General features: G+C 43.3%; 2 protein-coding genes, 1 non-coding gene and 1 pseudogene across 10 annotated transcripts in view; 2 read left to right on the forward strand and 2 right to left on the reverse strand.

Moving 5' to 3' along the window:
• ELMOD1 (ELMO domain containing 1) overlaps window positions 1-17,434 on the reverse strand; it is a 95,563-nt gene extending 78,129 nt beyond the window's left edge. For 3 of the 6 annotated variants that reach the window (XM_072729908.1, XM_072729904.1, XM_072729912.1), the window contains exons 1-2: window positions 17,138-17,434; window positions 16,834-16,946 (exon numbers count right to left, since the gene is read on the reverse strand). The gene's annotated coding sequence lies outside the window, so the exon portion shown is untranslated. Of the gene's footprint in view, window positions 1-16,833; window positions 16,947-17,070 lie in introns of all 6 variants that reach the window. The other 3 variants (XM_072729910.1, XM_072729905.1, XM_072729911.1) reach the window with 2 other exon arrangements.
• Window positions 373-882, forward strand: LOC112925914 (small ribosomal subunit protein uS10-like; annotated as a pseudogene).
• Window positions 14,220-14,350, reverse strand: LOC112926007 (small nucleolar RNA SNORA61). Its single transcript, XR_003236236.1, has one exon. It is a non-coding gene; the product is annotated as a small nucleolar RNA SNORA61 (small nucleolar RNA).
• The window catches only part of ALKBH8 (alkB homolog 8, tRNA methyltransferase), a 55,694-nt gene continuing 52,082 nt past the window's right edge, over window positions 17,406-21,017 (forward strand). Inside the window, exon 1 of one of the 3 annotated variants that reach the window (XM_026006782.2) lies at window positions 17,406-17,511. In XM_026006782.2, the coding sequence (XP_025862567.1) occupies window positions 17,480-17,511 (32 nt within the window). In that variant the 5' untranslated portion in view covers window positions 17,406-17,479. Of the gene's footprint in view, window positions 18,161-21,017 lie in introns of all 3 variants that reach the window. The other 2 variants (XM_026006780.2, XM_026006779.2) reach the window with 2 other exon arrangements.

Here is a 21,017-nt window from a genome sequence, read left to right on the forward strand (position 1 = left end):
TCCATCCCAGATCTGGGGATCACACCCTGAGCCAAAGGCAGTCACCTAACCACTGAACCACCCAGGCATCCCAAGAAAATAGTTTTCCATTGGGGGTGGGGAATAAAGCGAGTGAGGCATATGGAAGATCTTAAATTTGTACTTTTCCCAATAAATTCATATATAGTTTTCATTAAAATAATGTGGTCATGTTATGTTCTTTAGATGGTAAGACCATCAGTGGACAGCATTTTGCTGACTTTGGGGAGCACTCTGTAGATACAGTGAAAATTTTTGAATTGGGACCTAGTTTATTTAAAAGAATTCTAGCTCTTTGAGGAAGATGTGGTCACAGCCAGAGTGGAGCACAGGATGCCCTGCTCCTGCTCCTGACTCACCACTGTTCTCAGAGGAATAAGTCAGTCAGGAAGCCGCACTGCAGCCATAGCATTTAAAGACATTGGGAAGACACCCGTGGAACCAGAGGTGGCGATTCACCAAATTAGAATTACTCTAACCAGCTGCAATGTAAAATCTTTGGAAAAGGTGTGTGCTGACTTGATCAGAGGTGCAAAGGAAAAGAATCTCAAAGTGAAAGGACCAGTGCGAATGCCTACCAAGACTCTGAGAATCACTACGAGAAAGACTCCTTATGGTGAAGGTTCTAAGACTTGGGATCGTTTTCAGATGAGGATCCACAAGTGACTCATTGATTTGCACAGTCCTTCTGAGATTGTTAAACAGATTACCTCCATCAGTATTGAGCCTGGAGTTGAGGTTGAAGTCACCATCGCAGATGCTTAAATCAACCTTTTTAATAAATTGATTATCTGTTAAAAAAGAAAAAAGAAAAGAAAAGAATTCTAGGGACCCCTGGGTGGTTCAGTGGGTTAAGCAACGGACTCCTGGTTTCAGCTTGGGTTGTGATCTCAGGGTTGTGAGATCAAGCCTGGTGTGGGTGCCATGCTCAGTGAGGAGTCTGATTAGGTTTCTTTCCCTCTGCCCCTCCCTCTACTGCACTCTTTTTCTCTCTTAAAAAAAGAAGAATTCTGCTGGATGTATAGCCTAGAATAATTTAAAAACAGACTAAAAATCTCTGGCAAAATTATATTTAAAACAGATGGCTTGATCATGTTACACTATTGAAAGGATACAACTGAAACACTATAACAATTAGCTATTACAAAATATAACATTATTGCAAGTTTCTCATTCCAACACATATTGTGAATTTATGGGGTTGCTCTATTGCAAACTATTTTTTAATAAACTATTCATATGTTTACCTACATATGTATTATACCACTTGCCTTAACCTTGAATATACTATTTACCTCACAATCAACATCAAACCTAAAGACTTTTTTGTCTGTGGAGCTGAAATTTTCATTTTTATTTCATAACTGAATAATCCTGATTTTTCTGAAAATCGATGCAGTTCATTCATCCTCCAGTGAGACAACAGTGAAGATCAAGTTTGTTATAGACGTTGTGTTTTTATTTTTTTTTTAAATTAAAGATTTGTATTTATTTATTCATGAGAGACACAGAGAAATAGGCAGAGGGAGAACCAGGCTCCATGCAGGGAGCCGGATGTGGGACTTGATCCTGGAACTCCAGGAACACACCCTGAACTGAAGGCAGATGCGCTTAACCACTGGCCATCCAGGTGTCCCAGATGTTGTTGTTTTAAATTTTTCTTTAGAATCTACCAGCTTGTTGTTGGAAGAGGGAATAATATACTAAAGTGTGGCTTTTCCCGTGATAGTTATCTATGTGGTGGGAAAGAATTTAAGTTTCAAGTTTTGGTGAAGGTTTTAAAATGTGTTCACTAGGGGGACCTGGGTGGCTCAGTCAGTTAAGCATCTGCCTTTGGCTCAGGTTATGATCTCAGGGTCCTGGGATCAAGACCCACGTCTGGCTCCTTGCTCAGTGAGGAGTCTGCTTCTCCCTCTCCCTCTGTCTCTACACCCCATCCCCACCCATGCTGTCAAGTAGATAAATAAAATCTTAAAAAAATAAAATGTGTTCATTAAATTCCATATTAGTGACTTATTAGCAAAAAATTTTGTACTAACAAGCAAAAAAGGTAATCATTGTGACTGTATTTATTTAATGTCAAAAGCAACATATATACCCCTCCCCCCCATTTGGAAGTATGAGTTGATAATGTACTTCGAATAAATAAGGGATAGATGGATGGATTGATGAGCGGATGGCTAACTGGATGGATGGGTGGATAGATGGAGAGAAGGAAGGAAGGAGGGAAGGGTAGATGAATGAATACCATGGACAAGGCATTCATCTGTCCAGAATTTTCTGAGACTTTCCAGATTTCACATATTTTTTCTCCTCAGAATGTGTTTCAGATGATGAATCTCAACTTTTGGTTCAGAAGCTGTGTTACCATATGCATGGAGATTATTTCTCCTACTAATTTAATATGCAAACTAATCCTGTCTTCATGCTGGATTTAGTGAGTGCTATGTGCTACATTCTGGTGGGCAAGGGGGACATGAAGATAAATACTGGGAAGACCAGCCTCAAAGACAGTAGCAATTTAGTAGCAGAAAGAGTTCTGGAAACAGATATATTTAATGCAAAAGAGTAAGTGGTGGACTGGAGATATGGACAGATTCCTGATAGGAGCCCACCGGAAGACATGTCTGAATATCTCTCAGCATGTCCAGCAATTTCCTATACACAAAATTTGTCCATCAAAGAGCATGTCTCCCCATAGCGCAGTGGCATGTCACGACTGCACCCTGTGACTCATGCAGTGTGGGTATGCAGCTTGTGAAAAAGGCTGTAGCTTTACATTTCATATTTAAGCATATCAGTCATGATATACAGAGCAGTCTGCAGTGATGTGCCTCTGAAAGTCTGACTTTTCAGCTCTTGAAATTCCACAGAACAGCCAGGTTTAGAGTATCATTCTTTTGTTGTTGTAGAAAGGGCATTTCCTCTGTGAAGCAGCTCTGAAATTCAGAAACATTACTTGTAAATTCAGTTAACTTCCTTCACTTTAACAAGTGTTTCCTGAGCGCCTACTATCAATGAGGGAGGCCACATAGTTAGGTCCTGAAAATTAGTTGTAGCCCCAGGATGATAATAATACCTGAAGGCAGTACAGAATAATAAAGATTACCAACACCTCCACATTGCTCTCATGACATGCCACCAGGCACTGTTGTAAACACTTTATGTATGAGCTGAACTAAAATGACACGGGGTTCTCACGTCTCTGATTTAATTGATTTCTGTGGATTTGGGAATAAAGGAAATAAGAAATTTGTGTTTGGATGTTTTGTTTGCTAGATCACTTTAGCCAGTGTTTCCTTCGAGCCAGTATATAGAAGGGGCTGCTACAGATGGCTGGATTATCAACACTTTTTTAAAGGCAGAGAAGCAGCCAATGGTAATACAGAGAACTTCCAATGCTGGGGAGCTACAAGTAGGTGAACCAATATGTCTTTTTTTATTTATAACATCTATCCTTTTATGAAAGTAAAACGCATGCTTAAAAAAAAAGTTAAATAAAGGAGAATTCACTGTATTTCTCCTGTCCCCTGTTCTACTGTTGTTTCTAGATCGAAGTTGTGTGTGCCTGGGGTACCTTACATAGGAATGTAAACAAGTGCCCTAAAATAAGAAAGCAGGAGGAGAAGCACCCAAGAGAAAAATGAAAGTGGCAACGGTGATGCCATCATGCTTTCAACATTGGCTTCAGGTAAAGGAAGTGAGTTACAAAATTATCCATAAAGGCTCTTTTTTTTTGTTCTTGTCTCATTAAAATGGCAGAAGAACCCACAGAAGAGTTTCTAGTAGCTCAGTCCTCATGGAACATGATTCTATGGTTATGTGATAAAATTGAAATACAGACATCTTCTATGATTGGAGAACTTGCTAAGAAATTCCTAGTATGACTGGTTATGTGGGGAGTGCCATCAAAACTGTGGGTGATGTTTTCATTCTGGTTGAAATTGGGTTTTGTTGAATGGTAGGAGAGGGGCCAGGAATACTTGGAACACTAGTTTTGCATTGGAATCGCTTGGGTAAATATTTCCCACATAAACATGCCAGAACATCACCTAGGCCTCGTGAATACGAATCCTTGGGGTGTGGGGCCCAGGTACGCATGTATTTGAAAACTCTCCCAGGTGACCCTCATGCACACAGCTGATTAAGAACCACACACTCAGGAGATAAACCAAGTTCTGTAAAAGCATGAACAGGAGCTCATTTGTCTCATATTTTATTATATTCTTGCAATAAAATCATAAAATGTATATGTTGCCCCAGGTTGAACCTTCTAAACAGGCCTATTGCGAATAGACTATAATGTGGTTATTTCCTTATTTTGCCTAAGTGGAACCAGTACTTAACTAGCATGACAGCAAGGACACTTAATAGGCACTCCAGGGAGAAAGCAACATTTGCCATCATTTACCATTAATGTTTATTAGGTTGTGGTAGGCATGGTAAGGCCACGGGAGACGGGGCCAATTCATTTATGAAGGAATATGATGTAGCAGACGGGGATGGGGAAGAGTCTCAAAGCAAAACATTTCTTTAGAGTATTGTCCATCACCTGCACGGCCTCAGTTCAGGAACCTGTACTCACATGACGTCACTTCCTTGTTGTAATAATCATGAGGGGGAGTGCTTTTTATTATTCCCACTTTAAAACGAGGAACCCAGATGGCTCAGCGGTTTAGCGCCGCCTTCAGCCCAGGGTGTGATCCTGGAGACCCGTGATCCAGTCCCACCCATGTCAGGCTCCCTGCATGGAGCCTGCTTCTCCCTCTGCCTGTGTCTCTGCCTCTCTCTCTGTGTCTCTCATGAATAAATAAATAAAATCTTTATATAAAAAAAATAAAACGAAGAACCCAGGACACAGAGAGCCCAAGGTCATGGAGCAAGCAAGAGTCCAGGCGGTCTGACTGCAACCAGGGGATACTGTCTCTCAGAGTCATGGCACTGACTCTAATTTGGTGATAAGGAATAGGGTGCACATTTATCCAGCTTTATCTTATTTTTTTAAGATTTTATTTATTTATTCATGAGAGACACAGAGACAGAAGAGGCAGAGACACAGGCAGAGGGAGAAGCAGGTTCTATACAGGGAGCCGGATGTGGGACTCAATCCTGGGTCTCCAGGATCACGCCCTGGACCAAAGGCGGCGCTAAACCGCTCAGCTACCTGGGCTGCCCCAGCTTTATCTTTTTACTAAATGTTAGAGCAGCCCCACACCTAGTGGCAACTTGGGGTATGTTTTAGAGGAGGGTGAGGAAGAACACAGATCGCCATTTGCCCAGACCATGCACACCTCCTCCTCCTGCTGCGTGTGCTCTCCTCAGCCCCTGTCTTTTCTCCTTCTTCCTGCTCCAACATTTTTCCTTTTCCACTGCTCAGGCTGTCAGTCTACAGACATTACCTGCAGAAATTCTTTGTGTTCTTGGGAACCCTCAAGTATAAATAGGCAGAATAGAAGAAAGAACCCAAGTGTTGTACCAAGTGATGGAGGCACAGGTAAGAGCTCTATGGGAGGGAAAAGCTGCAGGAAGCAGGGATGTATCCAGGTGGAGTTCAGGGAGGGGGTGCCAGGTGCCTTTCCCACCTGCCACGGATAAAGCTCAGGAGAAGCTGGTGGAAAGGGAGGTGGGTCTGTGTCTGAAATGAGTGAGGTGCAGAGTGCAAAATGGAGCAAAACAGGGAAGTAGATACCAACACAGCCCCATATGTTTCACCTCTGCAGATGGGGAGGGGGGGTTCCGGGAAAGGGGAGCAACGTCCTTGGCCAGGGCTGGATTGTGACCTGGTAAGTCACCTGTCCCGTGTAAATGTCAATGAAGTTGCAGAATCCTATTATGTTAGAGTGAAATATTCGAGCCAAGTAATTTTGAAAAATTTTAGCCAGAATCCAGATAAATGGTCTTCTGTGAATTCCCAAATGCAAAACTGACACAAGCAGATCTGCTGTCTGTAAAGTGGGTGTGGGCCAGTGTCCCTCCCCTCACCCCTTCCCACCGTGCTTGGGGACTACCTGGCACAACTCTAAGAAACCCCTGAGGTTCAGTGAAACTTAATTTAAAAATCAATAGCTTGGTCCAAAGGTCCCCCACGTCACGGAGAAGCAGTTGAGGTGCAGAAAGGTGACGAGACTTGCTGGAATGAAATACTCCTCGCTGTGCCCCCAGCAGTGTGTTCTCAGATGTACCTTACTGCCTTTCAACCAGTGAACAGAATTAATCCTCAAATATATATTAGCACTATTTACATGCGGTACTTGATCCTGGGGGCAGCAGTGTAAGATATAAAAGTATAAGCTAAGGCCTTCTAAGAGTTTATAGCTTAACTGGGGGAAACTGAATTAACAGCATATAAAAGTTGAATAGCTGACAGAGACCAGGAGGTGGGTACTACCTGACCCCTGTAGGGGCAGAAATCAGGCAATGGCCATCTCTGCTCCCCAAGGATTTGCACTGTCCCCCCAGGGGAGGAACATACCTTCTGAACATACCTGGAGTCCTTGGCCTCCCACGTGGGGGCTCAGACCTGTCCCAGCTGTTTCCCCCATTGGGAGGTAAAGCCCCCACAGGGATCCTCCCAGCTGCTCAGTGTCTGTGAGCTTAGTCTATGAGCTCTTCAGAAATGTTTCCTGTCCATTGCTTCTTTTTAAGTTAAAACAGATTTTTTAAAGTAATCTCTAGACCCAATATGGGGCTCAAGCCTACAACCCTGAGATCGAGTCACATGTTCCACCGACTGAGGCAGCCACGTGCCCTCCTGCCTGCTGCTTCTGAGCCCAAGTTATGGGAACTTGCTTTCCCTGAAACTGAAACCTGCTTTGCTTTTTTGTGAGTTCTTCTGAGTCGACTTTGTCCTTAAACTCTGGTGACCGAGGGCTCTTCCCTGCTGGTGGACTTCTCTGAAGATGTTTTGCTGGGAGTTTCAATAATTGCCTGCTGCTGGACCTCTTCTTCATCATTGTTTTGGGATGACTCTGCTATCTTTTGTTGCTTGGCATGACACTGAGTCTGTCTGCTTTCTGGATGTCCTGTCTGCTGGCCACACTGGTGGCTGGATGTGTAGTTCTACATCTTCCTTGGGTTTAAGCAGACCTTGCCAACAGTGCCTGAAGAGGTGCCGTCTCATCTTGCTGGTAGCTTCTCCTGGTCTTTAGCTGCAATTAATCTAACGGAATGCTGTTTAATGGACGGTTGTTTTTTACAACCTAGTTTGCAAATAAGAACATGAATAAACTAGCAGCTTCACCTGTACCTTCCAGGCCCTGACATCCTCCTCATAACATGATGGCTCCTTGGTGTCTAGACCAGCAGTTACTATGGGAGAATGCTGTTGGGAAGTCTTACATCTCCTACCTCACCAAGGAGGACAAGCTCTTGAGGACCAAGCACATGGGACATTCTCATCACAGTGCAGGTGGACACATATGGAGTCCTCTAGCTATCTGGTGTTGACCTACTTTTTTTTTTTTTTTTCTAAGTCCTAGAATCTAGTCACGGACTCTTCTACTGATCACATGAAAATCAGGCTGAAGATCACCAGCCTCAAGAGGTAAGCAACCTGTTCTGTAATGGTCCCCAGGATAGCATTTATGGAAAAACCCTGACAAATCTGGGGGGAGAAAAACAATGCTGGTATGAGAGAGAATCGGTAACCCAGCTTTTAAATTCAAAGGTTAGAAGTCTTTGAATTGAAGTGCATCATGACAGAGAGGAGCTCAAGCCCCAACTGTTTATAGGAGACCATGTCAACAGTGGGAGTCTGAGAATGTTCCAGCTGCATGTCCGGTGTAGGGTGGAGATGGCTCAGCTTCACCTTAAAGGCCTGACAGCTCTCTTCCATGTGGGCTGCTTGTGTGTCCACTTCTGGCATTTGTGTATGACTTGGGACTCCAGATTCATATTCATGGCCAATGGTTGGTATGGGAATTGCCTTGTTTGGAGGGGTGGGGGTTACATTTACCCCCTTTTAAAAGGGCTGGACCTTTGTCAACTGTGGCTACATCTTTGTGACAGACTATTGGCCAAAGCCTCAGTCTCCAGGTCCATATAGGACCTCATTTAATGGATGGCATCCTGTCTCCCTCATAGTATTTTTTGGGGCAAGGCGGGGTTCTGTTTTTTTATGGTCCAAAGGCCTGGATCATGGTGATCAAAGTGTGAATCTCAAATTCCTTAGGGATATCAGACTAGGAGGCTCTCTGCCCTGTTTGTGCAAGAAACTAACAAGGGTATTCTGGCTCTGGAACACTCTGATTTTGCTTGCTTGCCATTTTTTACCTGGGGGTCATCTCTGCTAAGCACTTGTTCCAAACCTGACCCACCAGGAGAGTTGACCTTGGATCCCTCAGTTTAAGAGAAAAGAGTTCAGAAGAGTGTTTTGGATCTGGCAGGAGCTGCGCTGTGTACCTGAAGCTGAGCACCAGGCCCTATTCCTTAAAAGAAGGATGGGTGCTGATTTCTTCCTTCATTTTGGGCTCTGGACCAGACAGGCAATCTGATACAATGCTGCTTTAACTGAAAAGTACGGCTAAGGGCAGGAGCATTCCTGACACACATCCTCCCCCAGGAAATAGAAGGATTGCTGAAATCTAAGTGTTTTTGTTTAGAACACCAAAGGTTCTCAGCTCTTCTTCAGTTGGTTGTTTGACCCCATTTCTCTGATGTCAGTGTTTTTAGGAAACAAAAGCTCCAACCATCACTCTGCTATAGACTTGGCTAGAAGAATAACCATTCTAGATCATCATGAGACTAAGCCATGCTTTATAAGATGGGCAGACATTGACTAGAAGTGAATTTTTTCCTTATGGTTAGGTCTGATGCCAGCCCCAACAACAATCTCTTCAAGCTCCTGGGGAGGAATGTTCATTGGCCTTCTTTATCTAATTGACACCATGGTTTCATTCCTTATTCCTCTGTTTAACAGCTAATGAAAAGGCTGTATCTGTGATCTGCACCATTTGATTGTAGCTGCTCTCATCCAGCACTTTAGTATGTCTCAAGAAACTGAACTACCCCCAAACATGTGATGGCTGTGCATCGCCAGAATACCTCCCACCTCAGACCTGAGTCCTCCCAGGGGTGCTCCCCACCACTATTCCAAGAACTAGCAGGACAGGCCCAGCCTAGATCTTTGGCACTGGCCATGGTTATCATTATATTTAGTTCCCAGTCAGATTTGCTTTCTGCTTTGCCCTATGACTTATGACCTGAATCCCTATTTATCATTCTATCTTGTTGAAATGCTTTGGTGTCTGTTACTTCTAGTTGATTTTTCTTGATAGAAACTGGGCTGCCTTCTGAGAGACCCTTTGCTACCCTGGCTTGGTTAGCATTTGCTCAATATGCCTAACCCTTTCTTTTGGGACTCTGAATGGGAGAAGCCTGGGGTCACTTCAGGGACATGGCACCTCCTGAAGGCTTCGGTATCAGCCAGAAGCCTTTAGTGATTCTGGAGCTCTGGAGGGTAGGCCCTGATTTCCAAGTATGGGTATTTGCCCAGGATTCTAATTTATTTTTATTGTTTCCTGTAAGTTCCTGCTGCCATTGCTGCCATCTCCTGGTTGGAGGGGCCCACTACAGTGTAAAGGTTTGGGCTTTGTGCTTCTTGCTTTCTTTAGGTCCTAGATGCCCATTTATTTAACACTTTATCTCTAACGCCTTTTGTTTCCTGAATTCCCAGCTAAGGCTTGTCTGCCTGCCCGCTTCACCCCACCACAGTATCCTTGGATTAGATCAGAACCAGTTAATATGAGGCCACTGTCATAATAACATTTATGGTCATTGGACTGAAAGAGCATTTGAAACTGTGGAGGCATTTGTCCTAGAAGGGATGACCTAAGAAATGTCAGAGACTCTTAAATCACAAACAATTATTTAGGTGGGCATGGAAAACATTTTTAAACTTGAGATATGGTCTACCTGTATTACCACCTCAATAATTTAAGTTCACTAAGTTTCTTGTTTCAAATGATTTTTCAAAGCTATCTGTTTCCATTATGGTGTGTTAAATTTCATGAAGAGCTCCATAATCAGTGCTAATTAATTATTAATTCCTCATCCTGACAACGTCCACAGGCTTCCTAGAGATGTTGAAAGTAAATTCTAGGTCTAGTTGACGTCCTCTTAACCACATGCTCTCTGAAGCCATGATATGATCATAAATAGGTGAGAAAGTTATGGTGACCAGTCTTATTTCTGACACTGAAAGCTGGAAGAACAGAAGACAATTAATAATGCTTGCCTTTTTATAAAGTTGACAAGAGAGCATCTAAACTTGCAATTGGGATTCTGGACACACTCTATTGAAGATTAAGTTACACTTTATTACACTTGTTTAAAAGATGCAACCATGTAAGTGAAATACTTTTCATGTCTGTCACCTCTTTGTCTCATATTATTTGGACAGACTTCAGAATATCAATGGACTTCTTCCTAGAGTGATGTCCATGAGCATAATGTATATGCTTGGAGAAGGAGGGACCCTGGGACAGATGCTGCTCTGTCGCTAACCGTGTGATTTTCATCTTCATTGCTTCATCGCATGGAGCCTTGCTTTCCACATTTGTAAAATTGACAGTATAAAACTCCTAGGGTTGTTTTTGTTGTTAGGGTTGATTAATAACATAACTTAATATTATTGCTAGTATTTGCCAAAAGATAGCAGATATGTTTTAACACAGAAAACTGAGCTCTTTTGTTCATGTGAGGATACAGACATGAAAGTTGATCACTCTCTTAAAAATGTCTCCTATTTAACCAGCTTACATTTTGTCTTTAAGTCTCAGTTGCTACATCTGTAAAATAGGATATGCAGTTGACAGTAATTAGAATTTTTAAAGATTTTATTTATTCATTTGAGAGAGAAAGACAGAGAGTGCACAAGCAGGGTGAGAGGCAGAAAGACAGGGAGAAGCAGACTCCTTGCTGAGCTGGGAGTCTGACGTGGGGCTCGATGCAAGAACCTAGAGAGCATGACTTGAGCTGAAGGCAGATGCTTAACCACTGGAACCTCTGAAGTGCCCCTAGAATTGTTTGGAGACATTCATTTCACAGGTTCTGTAATAATTTAATAATTGGAGTGCTGTACCATTTGGTTTCTTGGTCCCAGATACCTTATATAATGAAAACATTTTACCTAAAATAAATCCCCAAAATATTAGAAACCTGGTCATTTGTCATTCTGGGGTAGATTTTTAAAGAGCTCTATGTTGATGAATATGCAAAATTTTTCGATGGTTAAACATTTGTAAAAGCAGCAGGATAGCTTGTTACACATGCAGAATGCTAGGCCCTGGCTGCAGAGATTTTGAAATGCACACTATAATGCCCTGGGTTGAGAGAAGCTATTAAAACTTACATTTGCTTTAGCTGACTCATGTCTACTGGGGTCTGGAATTCCTCGTTTTTAACAGGTACTGCAGTGATGCTGATGGTGGCTAGTCTACAGGCCACTCTGAGAAATATGCCCCAGTGCTGTGGCTTCTAATGTGCAGGCTGCAAGGCTGCGAGTGTCTGGAAGATGTTCAAAATTCTGTTTACAGTTTCATGCAAAGCAAGTTAAACTTTACTCACAGTTAGTGTACTGGAGGCTTCATCAGGCCTGCATGTTGGGTTGTCACATGTTTTAGACTTAGATACTCTAAAAGAAGAGCGGAGTGGGAGTTCTCAGGCAGAGGAGCTGCCATGGGTACCTTCCCTCCTTTGATTGAAGCAAGGCATGATTTTGGTGCCTGGTAAGTGCTTACATAATTCAAAAACTGTTTTGTTTTTTTTTTAAAAGGACAAGTTGTCCCTATAATGAAGGTGAATAAAGATAAATCAGCCCAACTAACAGAAAATGGCAGAATTGCTGCTTCTGGCATGAAGGCAGTCTTTGTTAGCCATGAAGGTAAAGCTAAGACCATCTAACCAGATCTAACAAGAAATCCCCCAAATTAGAAATGATCATGAAGATGATACTGAAATACGGCTTTGCATCCAGTGCAGTTAATGATGAAGCCTGCTGTCTTGAGGCAATTATCTCTTTATTTTGGTGCGTTTTTGAGAGATTAATGATAGTATGAAGCCATCAAAGTTAACATTTTAAAATGAATTGTTTATAAGTTTTTAGGATATGTTTTAAATTCTTGTAAAGGGAAACCTTTATAAGAAGTTGCTTCATTTGACCATAACATTTGTAAACCACAAATCCCAGTCCTCTGGCCACCTCAAAGATTTCCCTGTATCCTCAGTTATCTGCTCTTTCTTCTCTGCTACCTGAGAAATATGTTGCAAATAAGTATTCTGTGAAGCAGCAGGTCTTCAGCCTCAAGAATAAGTAAACCATTTTGTGGGAAGGAGGGCCTTAAAACATTAATGTTTTTGGGTGGCTCAGTGGTTGAGCGTCTGCCTTTGGCCCAGGGTGTGATCCCGGAGTACCAGGATCAAGTCCTGCATTGGGCTCCTTGCATGGAGCTTGCTTCTCCTCCCTCCGCCTGTGTCTCTGCCTCTGTGTCTCTCATGAATAAATAAATAAAATCTTAAAAAACAAAACAAAACAAAATTAATGTTTTACTGGTAAAATCGTATGTTTTACAGCTGACCAAAAAAACCACCAATCCAAGCAATGGTTTATATTTTATATAACAAATTGAAGACTGGTCCCCTTTCTTTTCTCTTTTCTTTTTGCCTCTAATTACTGTATGGGAATTCTTTTACCATATGATTAACAAAACTGCAAACTTTTCATTGAATTTTTATCACCAAAGCATGAATAATGCATTCCATCCTGAAATGTCACCGTGAACATCAAATGGTTTTACATAATGCATTCTTGGGAGAGTTTAAAGACAGCAATCCGGGAAGCATCAGAGACAAAAGTTTGGAAAGGAAACTTTTAATTTGATACAAACTTGTCATTTACCTAGGAGGGAGAAAATAAATAGCAGAAGAGTAAGTGGAAAAATTGAGAAAGAAAAGTTGTGTTTTTTTTTAAACAACAAATGGGAGAAAAAAAAAGTGCAAAAAGTAGTATACTTGCCACTGGGGACAAGTGGGGAAAAAGCCAGAAGGTAGCCAAAAACCAACAGTCTGGGTTGGAAGGAAGGGAAATTAGAAACTTCCTAAATATAGGAATTAATTCTGAAACTGCAGTGAAATGAAATCACAATTTGGAACCACAGTAAATACATAATCAGGGACTACTGGGAACATCTTCAATATTTTTTGATTGAGGAATTTTGAAGTAAATACAAAATACTATTAAAATTCTACCTTTCAATGCTTTATTCATTTATAATATTGCTCATCCTTCCAGCATCCCTCTCTTGGTGTTTTTTGTTTTAAAGATTTTATTTATTTATTCATGTGACAGAGAGAGAGAGAGAGAGAGAGAGGCAGAGGGAGAAGCAGGCTCCCTGTGGGGAGCCCGATGTAGGACTTGATCCCAGGATGCTGGGATCATGCCCTGAGCCAAAGGCAGATACTCAACCATTGAGCCACCCAGGTGCCTCTCTTTCTCAGGTTTTGAGATAAATCCAGCTGGATCAAGTGCTTAACCCACTTATGGAATATGCTGTTACTTGTCTACTCAACAGCTGTTTTCCTGTGTTTCTGGCTAATAGAACCCTAATTTTACTTTTCTCCAGGTAGAATGTATTCTATCCAGGTTTCTTGATCACAGGGAGGACAGGCCTCATCTCAGACCTATGGAATTAAGCATGACTAGCCTAAAGCTGCCATGGCAATCCCACTCCCATTAGCTAGTGATTGACTGGACTAGTAAGCATGTGTAATAGTTTTTTATTGCTGCTCTAACAAATTAGAACAGATAACTGTCTCACAGTTTTGTAGGCCCTAAGTTTGGATTGGCCCACTTGTTTTTTTTGCTCTGGTTTTATAAGGACAGAATTAAAGTGTCAGTTGGCTGGGACCTGATCAGGATACTGTGGGAAGGATCTGCTTCCAAAATTATACAGTGTGGGCAGAATGCAGTTCCTTGTGGTTGTAGGACTGAGGTCCCCACTTACTTGCTGGCTATCAGCTGGGGGCTACATCGAGCTTACAGATGCTTCTCTCTAGACCCTGCACACAGACTCTTACCTCTCTGACAAAGTAACAGTGTGTTGAATCCTTAACACTTGGAATCTTTTTTATTTCTTCTGCTCTATTTCTCTTGCTCTGGCCAGAGTAGATACTGGTTTTGTTTTGTTTTGTTTTTTAAGTTCAGATCTCGTTTGAAACAGCCCAAAAGCTATATGCTAGACTGTAAGCACTGGGAGGCTGGCTTCATTGTTCCTTTTCTCCTTTTACAACCACCAAGACTAGCGAATAGATCCGATGGGAAAGGGAACCAGAGGGTTGGATGTTCTATTCTTAAGGAATTGTGTGGTTCTATGCAGCCCCTAGATACTCTGTTTTGAGGTTTGCAAACTTAATTATTCCTGCATATTCACTGGTTCCAAGGATAAGAGTGTGGATATCGTTGGGGTCCATTATTCTGCCTACCATAGTATGTACCCCCATGTATGATGAAAGAAACAAGGAGGAGTCCACTGTGAACTTCATTTCCTTGATGAAAAGACAGATTCTGCTCCTTTTTCCCAGCTAGAGACACTAGTATGGGGACAAGATATCTGGAGCAGCAGCAGCCACCTTGTAATAGGAGACATCAAGAATGAGAATGAAAAGTCTACATGCAAAGGGTGGTGGAGCAGGAGAGTAGGAAACACCTGGGTTCTTGATGACATTTTTGAACAGTAGAACAAATACTAGTGATTGCTTTTGTCTGGATGAATTGTCAGTTGAGGAAGAATAACGTTTTTTTAAAAAAGCAGTCTGTCTATTTTACTGTCACTGGCAACTAAAAGCAATTCTGAATGATATGTTACTCCTAGCCTTAATTTCTGGAACTTTACTGTGGGACAGATCTCTGTGTTCCATGCTTAAAATGTAGTATTGACTAATCTGATGAAATTCATTTATACAGTAATTCATAATAAATGTCTTCAGTAGTGGCACCAATCTTAGCTTTACCTTGAGACTGTGCTCAGGATTACAGAGCCCAGGAAGTGGGTTCAGGGGTCAGAAAACTATAGCCCACGAACCAAATCCTGCTGGCATAAGCCAGGGGAGCTAAGGAAGGTTTTTAGATTCTCAGAGGGTTGTTTAAAAACAAACAAAAAAATGGAGCAAAAAAAGAATATGTGACCAGAGACCATGTGTGGCTACAAAGATGAAAAATTATCTGGTCCTTTGTAGAAAAATCTTGCCAACCTCTGTACCTGTCACACAGAGGACTGCACCTACTAAGAAGCTGAGGTGACTTTTACTAAAGCAAGAGTCATTAGTTCAGCATTTAAAACCTTCGAGAAATTACTATAGATCGCCATGTAAAGCTGGTGAAGATGAATTCTATCTTCAGATTAAGTTTCTTTTCAGCTCAACATTTATCAGATTTCTATTATTACAAGATTATGGAAGACACTGGAGTTACATAATGAATAAAACAGGGCCTTAACGTAGCTGAAAATCACTTCAGGGAGTCATCTTCTCTGGGAGAAACGATCCATGCAATATCCCAAGCAAAAGATAAGGGCCTGTATGAAATCAATTTCATGCAAAATTTTATGTGTCTCTAACTTTTTCTAAGGATATGGAGGCAAGGATGGACTGTGGGCGGTTGGAAATATGTGCTTGTAACTCAAAATCAGAAGGACAGAAAAAGAATGAAGAACCATTTAATAGATACTTTACAGTAATTATTATATAAATCCCAAAAGGTGAATGGTATTTTGCGGTTTCTGTGTCAGGTCATACCCCAATGCCCATATTATTTTTCCTAAACCAAACTGCCTCCTAAAGCAAAATAAGGGCTGAAGATAAAAGATTAAGGAATGATTCACAAATCTCTCAAACTCTGGGGCAGCAGATGGGGAAATACTACAGAATAAGAGAAGACTGTCAACTGCAAAGCCTGAAGAATTGCTTCTGTTTGATTGTAGAAAGAGAAAGGCAAGCTAGTGAAAACCTCTGAAAACAAGTGATCACAATGTGTGGAAAGAACTCACAGAACCAAGGTAGTTTCAGAGGCTAAGAAGTTCAAAAGCTTTAAAATATTCAGTACCTTCAAGCAGGGTGGATGGGGAGATGAAATCACTGAATTTGGCCAACGGGATATTTTACACTGTTGTCCAGTTTTGTAGCCCCAAGACACATGCATCTATTTAAATTTAAATTAATTAATTAAAACCACATAAAAATTTTAAAAGTTCAAAATTCAGTTCCTTACTTGTACTAGCCACATTTGAAATGCTTGAAAGCCACATGGTGAGCAGCCACCTTACTGGACAACAAACATGTCCACCATCGCAGCAGGTCCTAGAGGAGCATGCTTCTGCAGACATCCGGTGATGCACAAGCAAGGACACAATGGGGAGATGGAGCAGGTTTCCCCTATCCTGTCTTCTGTGGCTGGTGAGTGTGCTTGATCTGACCGTCTCCAGCGGGCAACTGTTCACTGTTGCAATCCGGCCCCAGCCTCACTCCCTCTCCCTGGACTTCTGTTCTTTCCTCCCCCTAACCTAGGAGGCTCCGTGGAAGTCATGCCTCCACTGCACAGCACTCCGGTTGGAGCTGTTCTTCCAGGGGCAGGGTCCGCCGGGGGCCCCACCGCTGCTCTGCGGGCGTGATTTTCTCCCCTTCTCTTCCCTGCACTCACATAGCTCACCGGGGCACGGGGACAGTACAGTCACGTCCCACACAGGACATCAGGGCGAGGGCATGGCTAATCACCATCCGCTCCCGCGTCTTCTGGCCCCTGCTGGGTCCTACTCACTGTGTTACCTTGTACTTGGGCCTCGCGCCAGTTTGCTCTTCTCCTTCCTTCTCTGTCTCCTCCCGCCTTCCACCAGCCGCTCTGCTCAAGAACTCCATTTCCTCCAGGCGCCCCCACAGACCTGCAGACCAGAACGGTTTCTCTCAGTACGAGCATCCTCCGCGACTTGGCGCAACCCATCTTTCCCGCCCTACGACTCTGCATCTTCTGCGACCTGGGGCAGCCCATCTTTCCCGCCCTACGACCCTCCGCGGCCTCCGCAGATCGTCCTGTTGCAGTGTGGTTGCCCCCTCCATTGCCACGTTCATGCACCTTCCCTCTCCTCTCCGTCGCCCGCGCGACGTCTCCTTCAGACCCCAGGCCCCTCTCTTGTTCCTCCAAGAAGATTCAGGAGGCGGGCATCACTGCGCGACCGAGGGGCACAACCGCCTTGATAGCGTCCCTGTGCGGAGCTACCAGAAGTCAGACGCACTCCCGGTCCTCACTCTTGCCGTAAATACGACGACCACATCTTCGCCGTAAGGCAGAGCTGTTCACGCGCGGAAGCCTCGAGGCCGCGCCAGAGACGAGGACCGCCGGGCGGCGAAGGGGGTTGTGGGAGTGCCTTTCGTCGCCCCGCAGACTCATGGGAAATGTAGTGCTGTCTCCTCCAACATGGCGGCGCCCAGGCTTTCGGGGACACAATGGTGAGGCTGGCGAAGGGGAGGGGGTACCGGCGTGGCGAGAGACCCGCCTGAGCCACGGCAGAGATATATGGCGCTTCATCCTGGCGGGCGGGATGGCTGCAACCCCGCCTTCTCCTGTCGGCCTCACCCGCCTGTGCCCGAGGACAGAACGAGGGCAGGGATGGCGGGAGCGGGCCCCTGGGATGGTCCGTGGGCACGGCCCTGTTGGTGTTCGGTGCGGATGCTCACGCGGCGTCTATGCCGCTCCTCTGTCTCCTTTGGGGTGGGGGACGGGCGATTGCAGCCCGGGCGGGGTTCGTCCGGCGCTGTCGGGGCTGCCCTGACCTGTGCCGGCCCCGCGGCGGTCGCACAGCTGCTGTGGCGGTGCCTGTGTTGAGTACTCCCTGACGCTCTCTGGTCCTCGCAGTGTCAGGGTGCGGTTTCAGCCAAGTTTATTTAACAGACGTTTACCGAGTTCCTGCTGTGCGCCAGGCTCTCAGGTCTGGGACCTCAAGCAGACGACAGTTTTCTGGGCTAGTCCGACACCCAAACAGGTGATTATAATACAACCTGAAAATGGCAGAGAGAGAGGTACACACCAAGTAATAGAGCGTTGAAGGGGGCCACCAAACTCAGAATCCTGACGTGGTTTAGGAGATAAGAAGGCAAGGTAGGTTAAGTGTGGTCAGTAAACGTTTGTGGGATGGCTGCTTGTTGCTAGGTCCTGTTCTAGTTGCTGAATGCCCCAGGGTGAATAATACAGACAAAAATCTCTGTTTCATAGTTTATTTTCTGGTTAAGTTAGAGGAGAAAGAGAGAAAATAAATTAATGAGGCATAAGAAAATACAGAATAGGTGTTCTTAAAGGAATTAAAACAGGGTGAGACGACCAGTGATGGAGTAAGTTTTTACTAATTATTTAAAATTTTATTTCCTTTTTTAGTAGGCAGTACAATTTGAATAGCAACTAAATTCAAAAGTTATGACAGAAGACATCTCCCTCTCATTCCTGTACTAGTCTACCCATTTCCCTTTCCTGGAGCCAACCCATATCACGAATTTCTTTTTTGTTCTAGAGATTTATATGTATACTCTTTATACCTGTGCTGTAATTTATAAACAGGCCTCATCTGAGAGGAATTTAAGTTCTTTCTAACTTTAGCTGTTAATTAAGCAAAATTTACCTACAAGCACAGGAACATTTTTCTATACTGCTTTCCTGCATTATGGATATTCTTTTGTTCAGGGAGGGCAGGATCACACATTACTATTACCACGTAGGGCAATCTCCAATAGGATATGTTGGGGTTAAACTTAGTAGCAGAGTCTGTGTGATCTCTAACCTCGTGTTATCCTACAGAGAGTGCTTAGACTGTCTTTTATTAGACTGGACTCAGTATATGGCTAATATTTTATCTAGTAAATAATGACGTCACTCCTGTCACATCCTGTAACACTTCTACAGACGTGCCATGGAGAATCCAAACCTTTGTGCAGTTGTAGAAATTTCTTGGCCAGGGATGTGTCCTTGTTAGAAAGGGGTATCTCCAGACCTCAGCAGCTGGTATCAGGCTATTCCTTTTGTTGAGGTGACTCAGACCTCCTGGGGCAGCACATTGCCAAGTCCCTGGAATGGGGAACAAATGGGCTTTCAGAGCTATCTGGATTTGTCTTTAAAAGGGAAGAAGGAAGAGAGGACAGAATGTGATCATGAGGCTCCATCTGCTGGTACTGGGCTCTTAGTGTCATACTTTTAAAAGGATGTATTCAGCATCCTGTCTTTCTTATTTCTTCCACTTTGCAGTCTTTATTCATGTGACATATTAAGAAAAGAATTTTTGGTGCATTCATCTCTTGTTTGCAAGATGCCATTCCAAAGATGATGATCTTGGAATACAATGACAATAAGATAGTTCCTTTGAGAGCCCTCAGCTTTACTTTGTCTTCTTAATTCATTCTAATCTGGCTTTTCTGGAAGTTATCAACAATTGATTAGTAGACATATTTAATACTTTTGGCAAATTTTTGAGATAGTGTCAGAGTTTAACACAGCCAGCCAGACATTAAAGTGTAGAAAACATTTTATTTATTTATTTGACAGTAGGGGAAAGAGCTGAGCTCCATTCCAATTTGTGAGAAATGATTTGGGTGTTTTAAAGGTAGAATGGGGTGGGGGGCAGAGTAGGGGCTTTGTAGAGTCAGAGAAGTGAAAAATCACAAAGGGTTGGTCATTGCAAATGCAGTTAGGCCACCTGTGTTTGCTAGCCAGCAGTTATAATAGTTAGGATTCTATCCTATGAGAAACAGGCCCTATCTTTCCTGATGATTACGTTTCAAAGGAGTGGCTTTCAGGTCCATGAGAGAGATACTTTTTTTCTTTTTTTAAAGATTTATTCATTTTAGAGAGAGACAGCATGTGAGTGGAGGCAGGGGAGGGAGGAGAGAGAGAGAATCTCAAGCAGATTCCCCACTGAGTGTGGAGCCTGCCACGGACCTCGATCCCTGGACCCCAAGATCATGACCTGAGCCAAAATCAAGAGTCAGATGCCCAACTGACTGAGCCACACATGGGTTCTGTGAGAGATACTTCTGAGTTGCAAGAGCTACCTATTCACAATTGTAGTCCCCTTTTAGTAAATGCTCTAAGAAAGGGAGATCAGGGTCCTATTGGCAGGTGTTGCTAGAACAAATAGTAAAACTTCCTGGCAGCTCAGTTTTCTCGGGCAGACATTGTAATGGGGAAGCTGGGAACATCCTAGGGACAAGGCTTTATGCTGCTAGAAGCCATGGTAGAGTTTGGTCATGTTTTTTAGTGCACGGTTTAGGTTTAGTTATGTGCCAAGAACAGGCATTATTAGCTCAATTTTACAGATGAGGAAACCCAAGCACAGAAATAACTCACACAGGATTGTATAGCTAGTAAGTGGTAGAGCTGAGATTTGAGTGTAGAACCTGGACCCCTAGACACTGTGTTATACTGTCTCCTAACACCCATGGGGGCTCTGGGGATTAAACATTTATGGTTTAATCCTTGTCCTTAAAGAGTTCAGAGTCCAATGGAAGGGGCAAAATATTAGAACAAATATAATTAGTGCAATGTCAAAAATACCTGTTCAGCTATTGTCTTCCTGTCTAATGACACCAAAAGCTTTCTAACCTGAGTTCTCCTTTTGGCTACTTCATATTGTTACCTGCCAGGCAGACATTGGAACTGTACCCCACCAGTGCCTCAAACCTGCTGTATCCTATGTCCTACTCATGACCTCCCTTACTCGTTACTGTCTACCTCTTCCTGACCTCTTCTGACTTTCCAGTTTTGGAATGACATTGTTGGTCTCTCGGTCACTCAAGCTCTGTCCTGTTAGTAAGGGACCTCTGTTTCCCCTTTCCCTCATGTCTCAGTCATCCACAAGTCCTACTGAAGGTACTAGAACTTTTCTCTTGTCTTTCCCCCGTCTCCCTCTATCCTTTCTTTTCACAGTCTCCACACAGGCTGGATTAGCCCATAGTTTCTCCTTGCCAGGCCA

Source organism: Vulpes vulpes, chromosome 12 (assembly GCF_048418805.1).
Source record: "Vulpes vulpes isolate BD-2025 chromosome 12, VulVul3, whole genome shotgun sequence".
In the NCBI taxonomy this organism is placed as follows: domain Eukaryota; kingdom Metazoa; phylum Chordata; class Mammalia; order Carnivora; family Canidae; genus Vulpes; species Vulpes vulpes.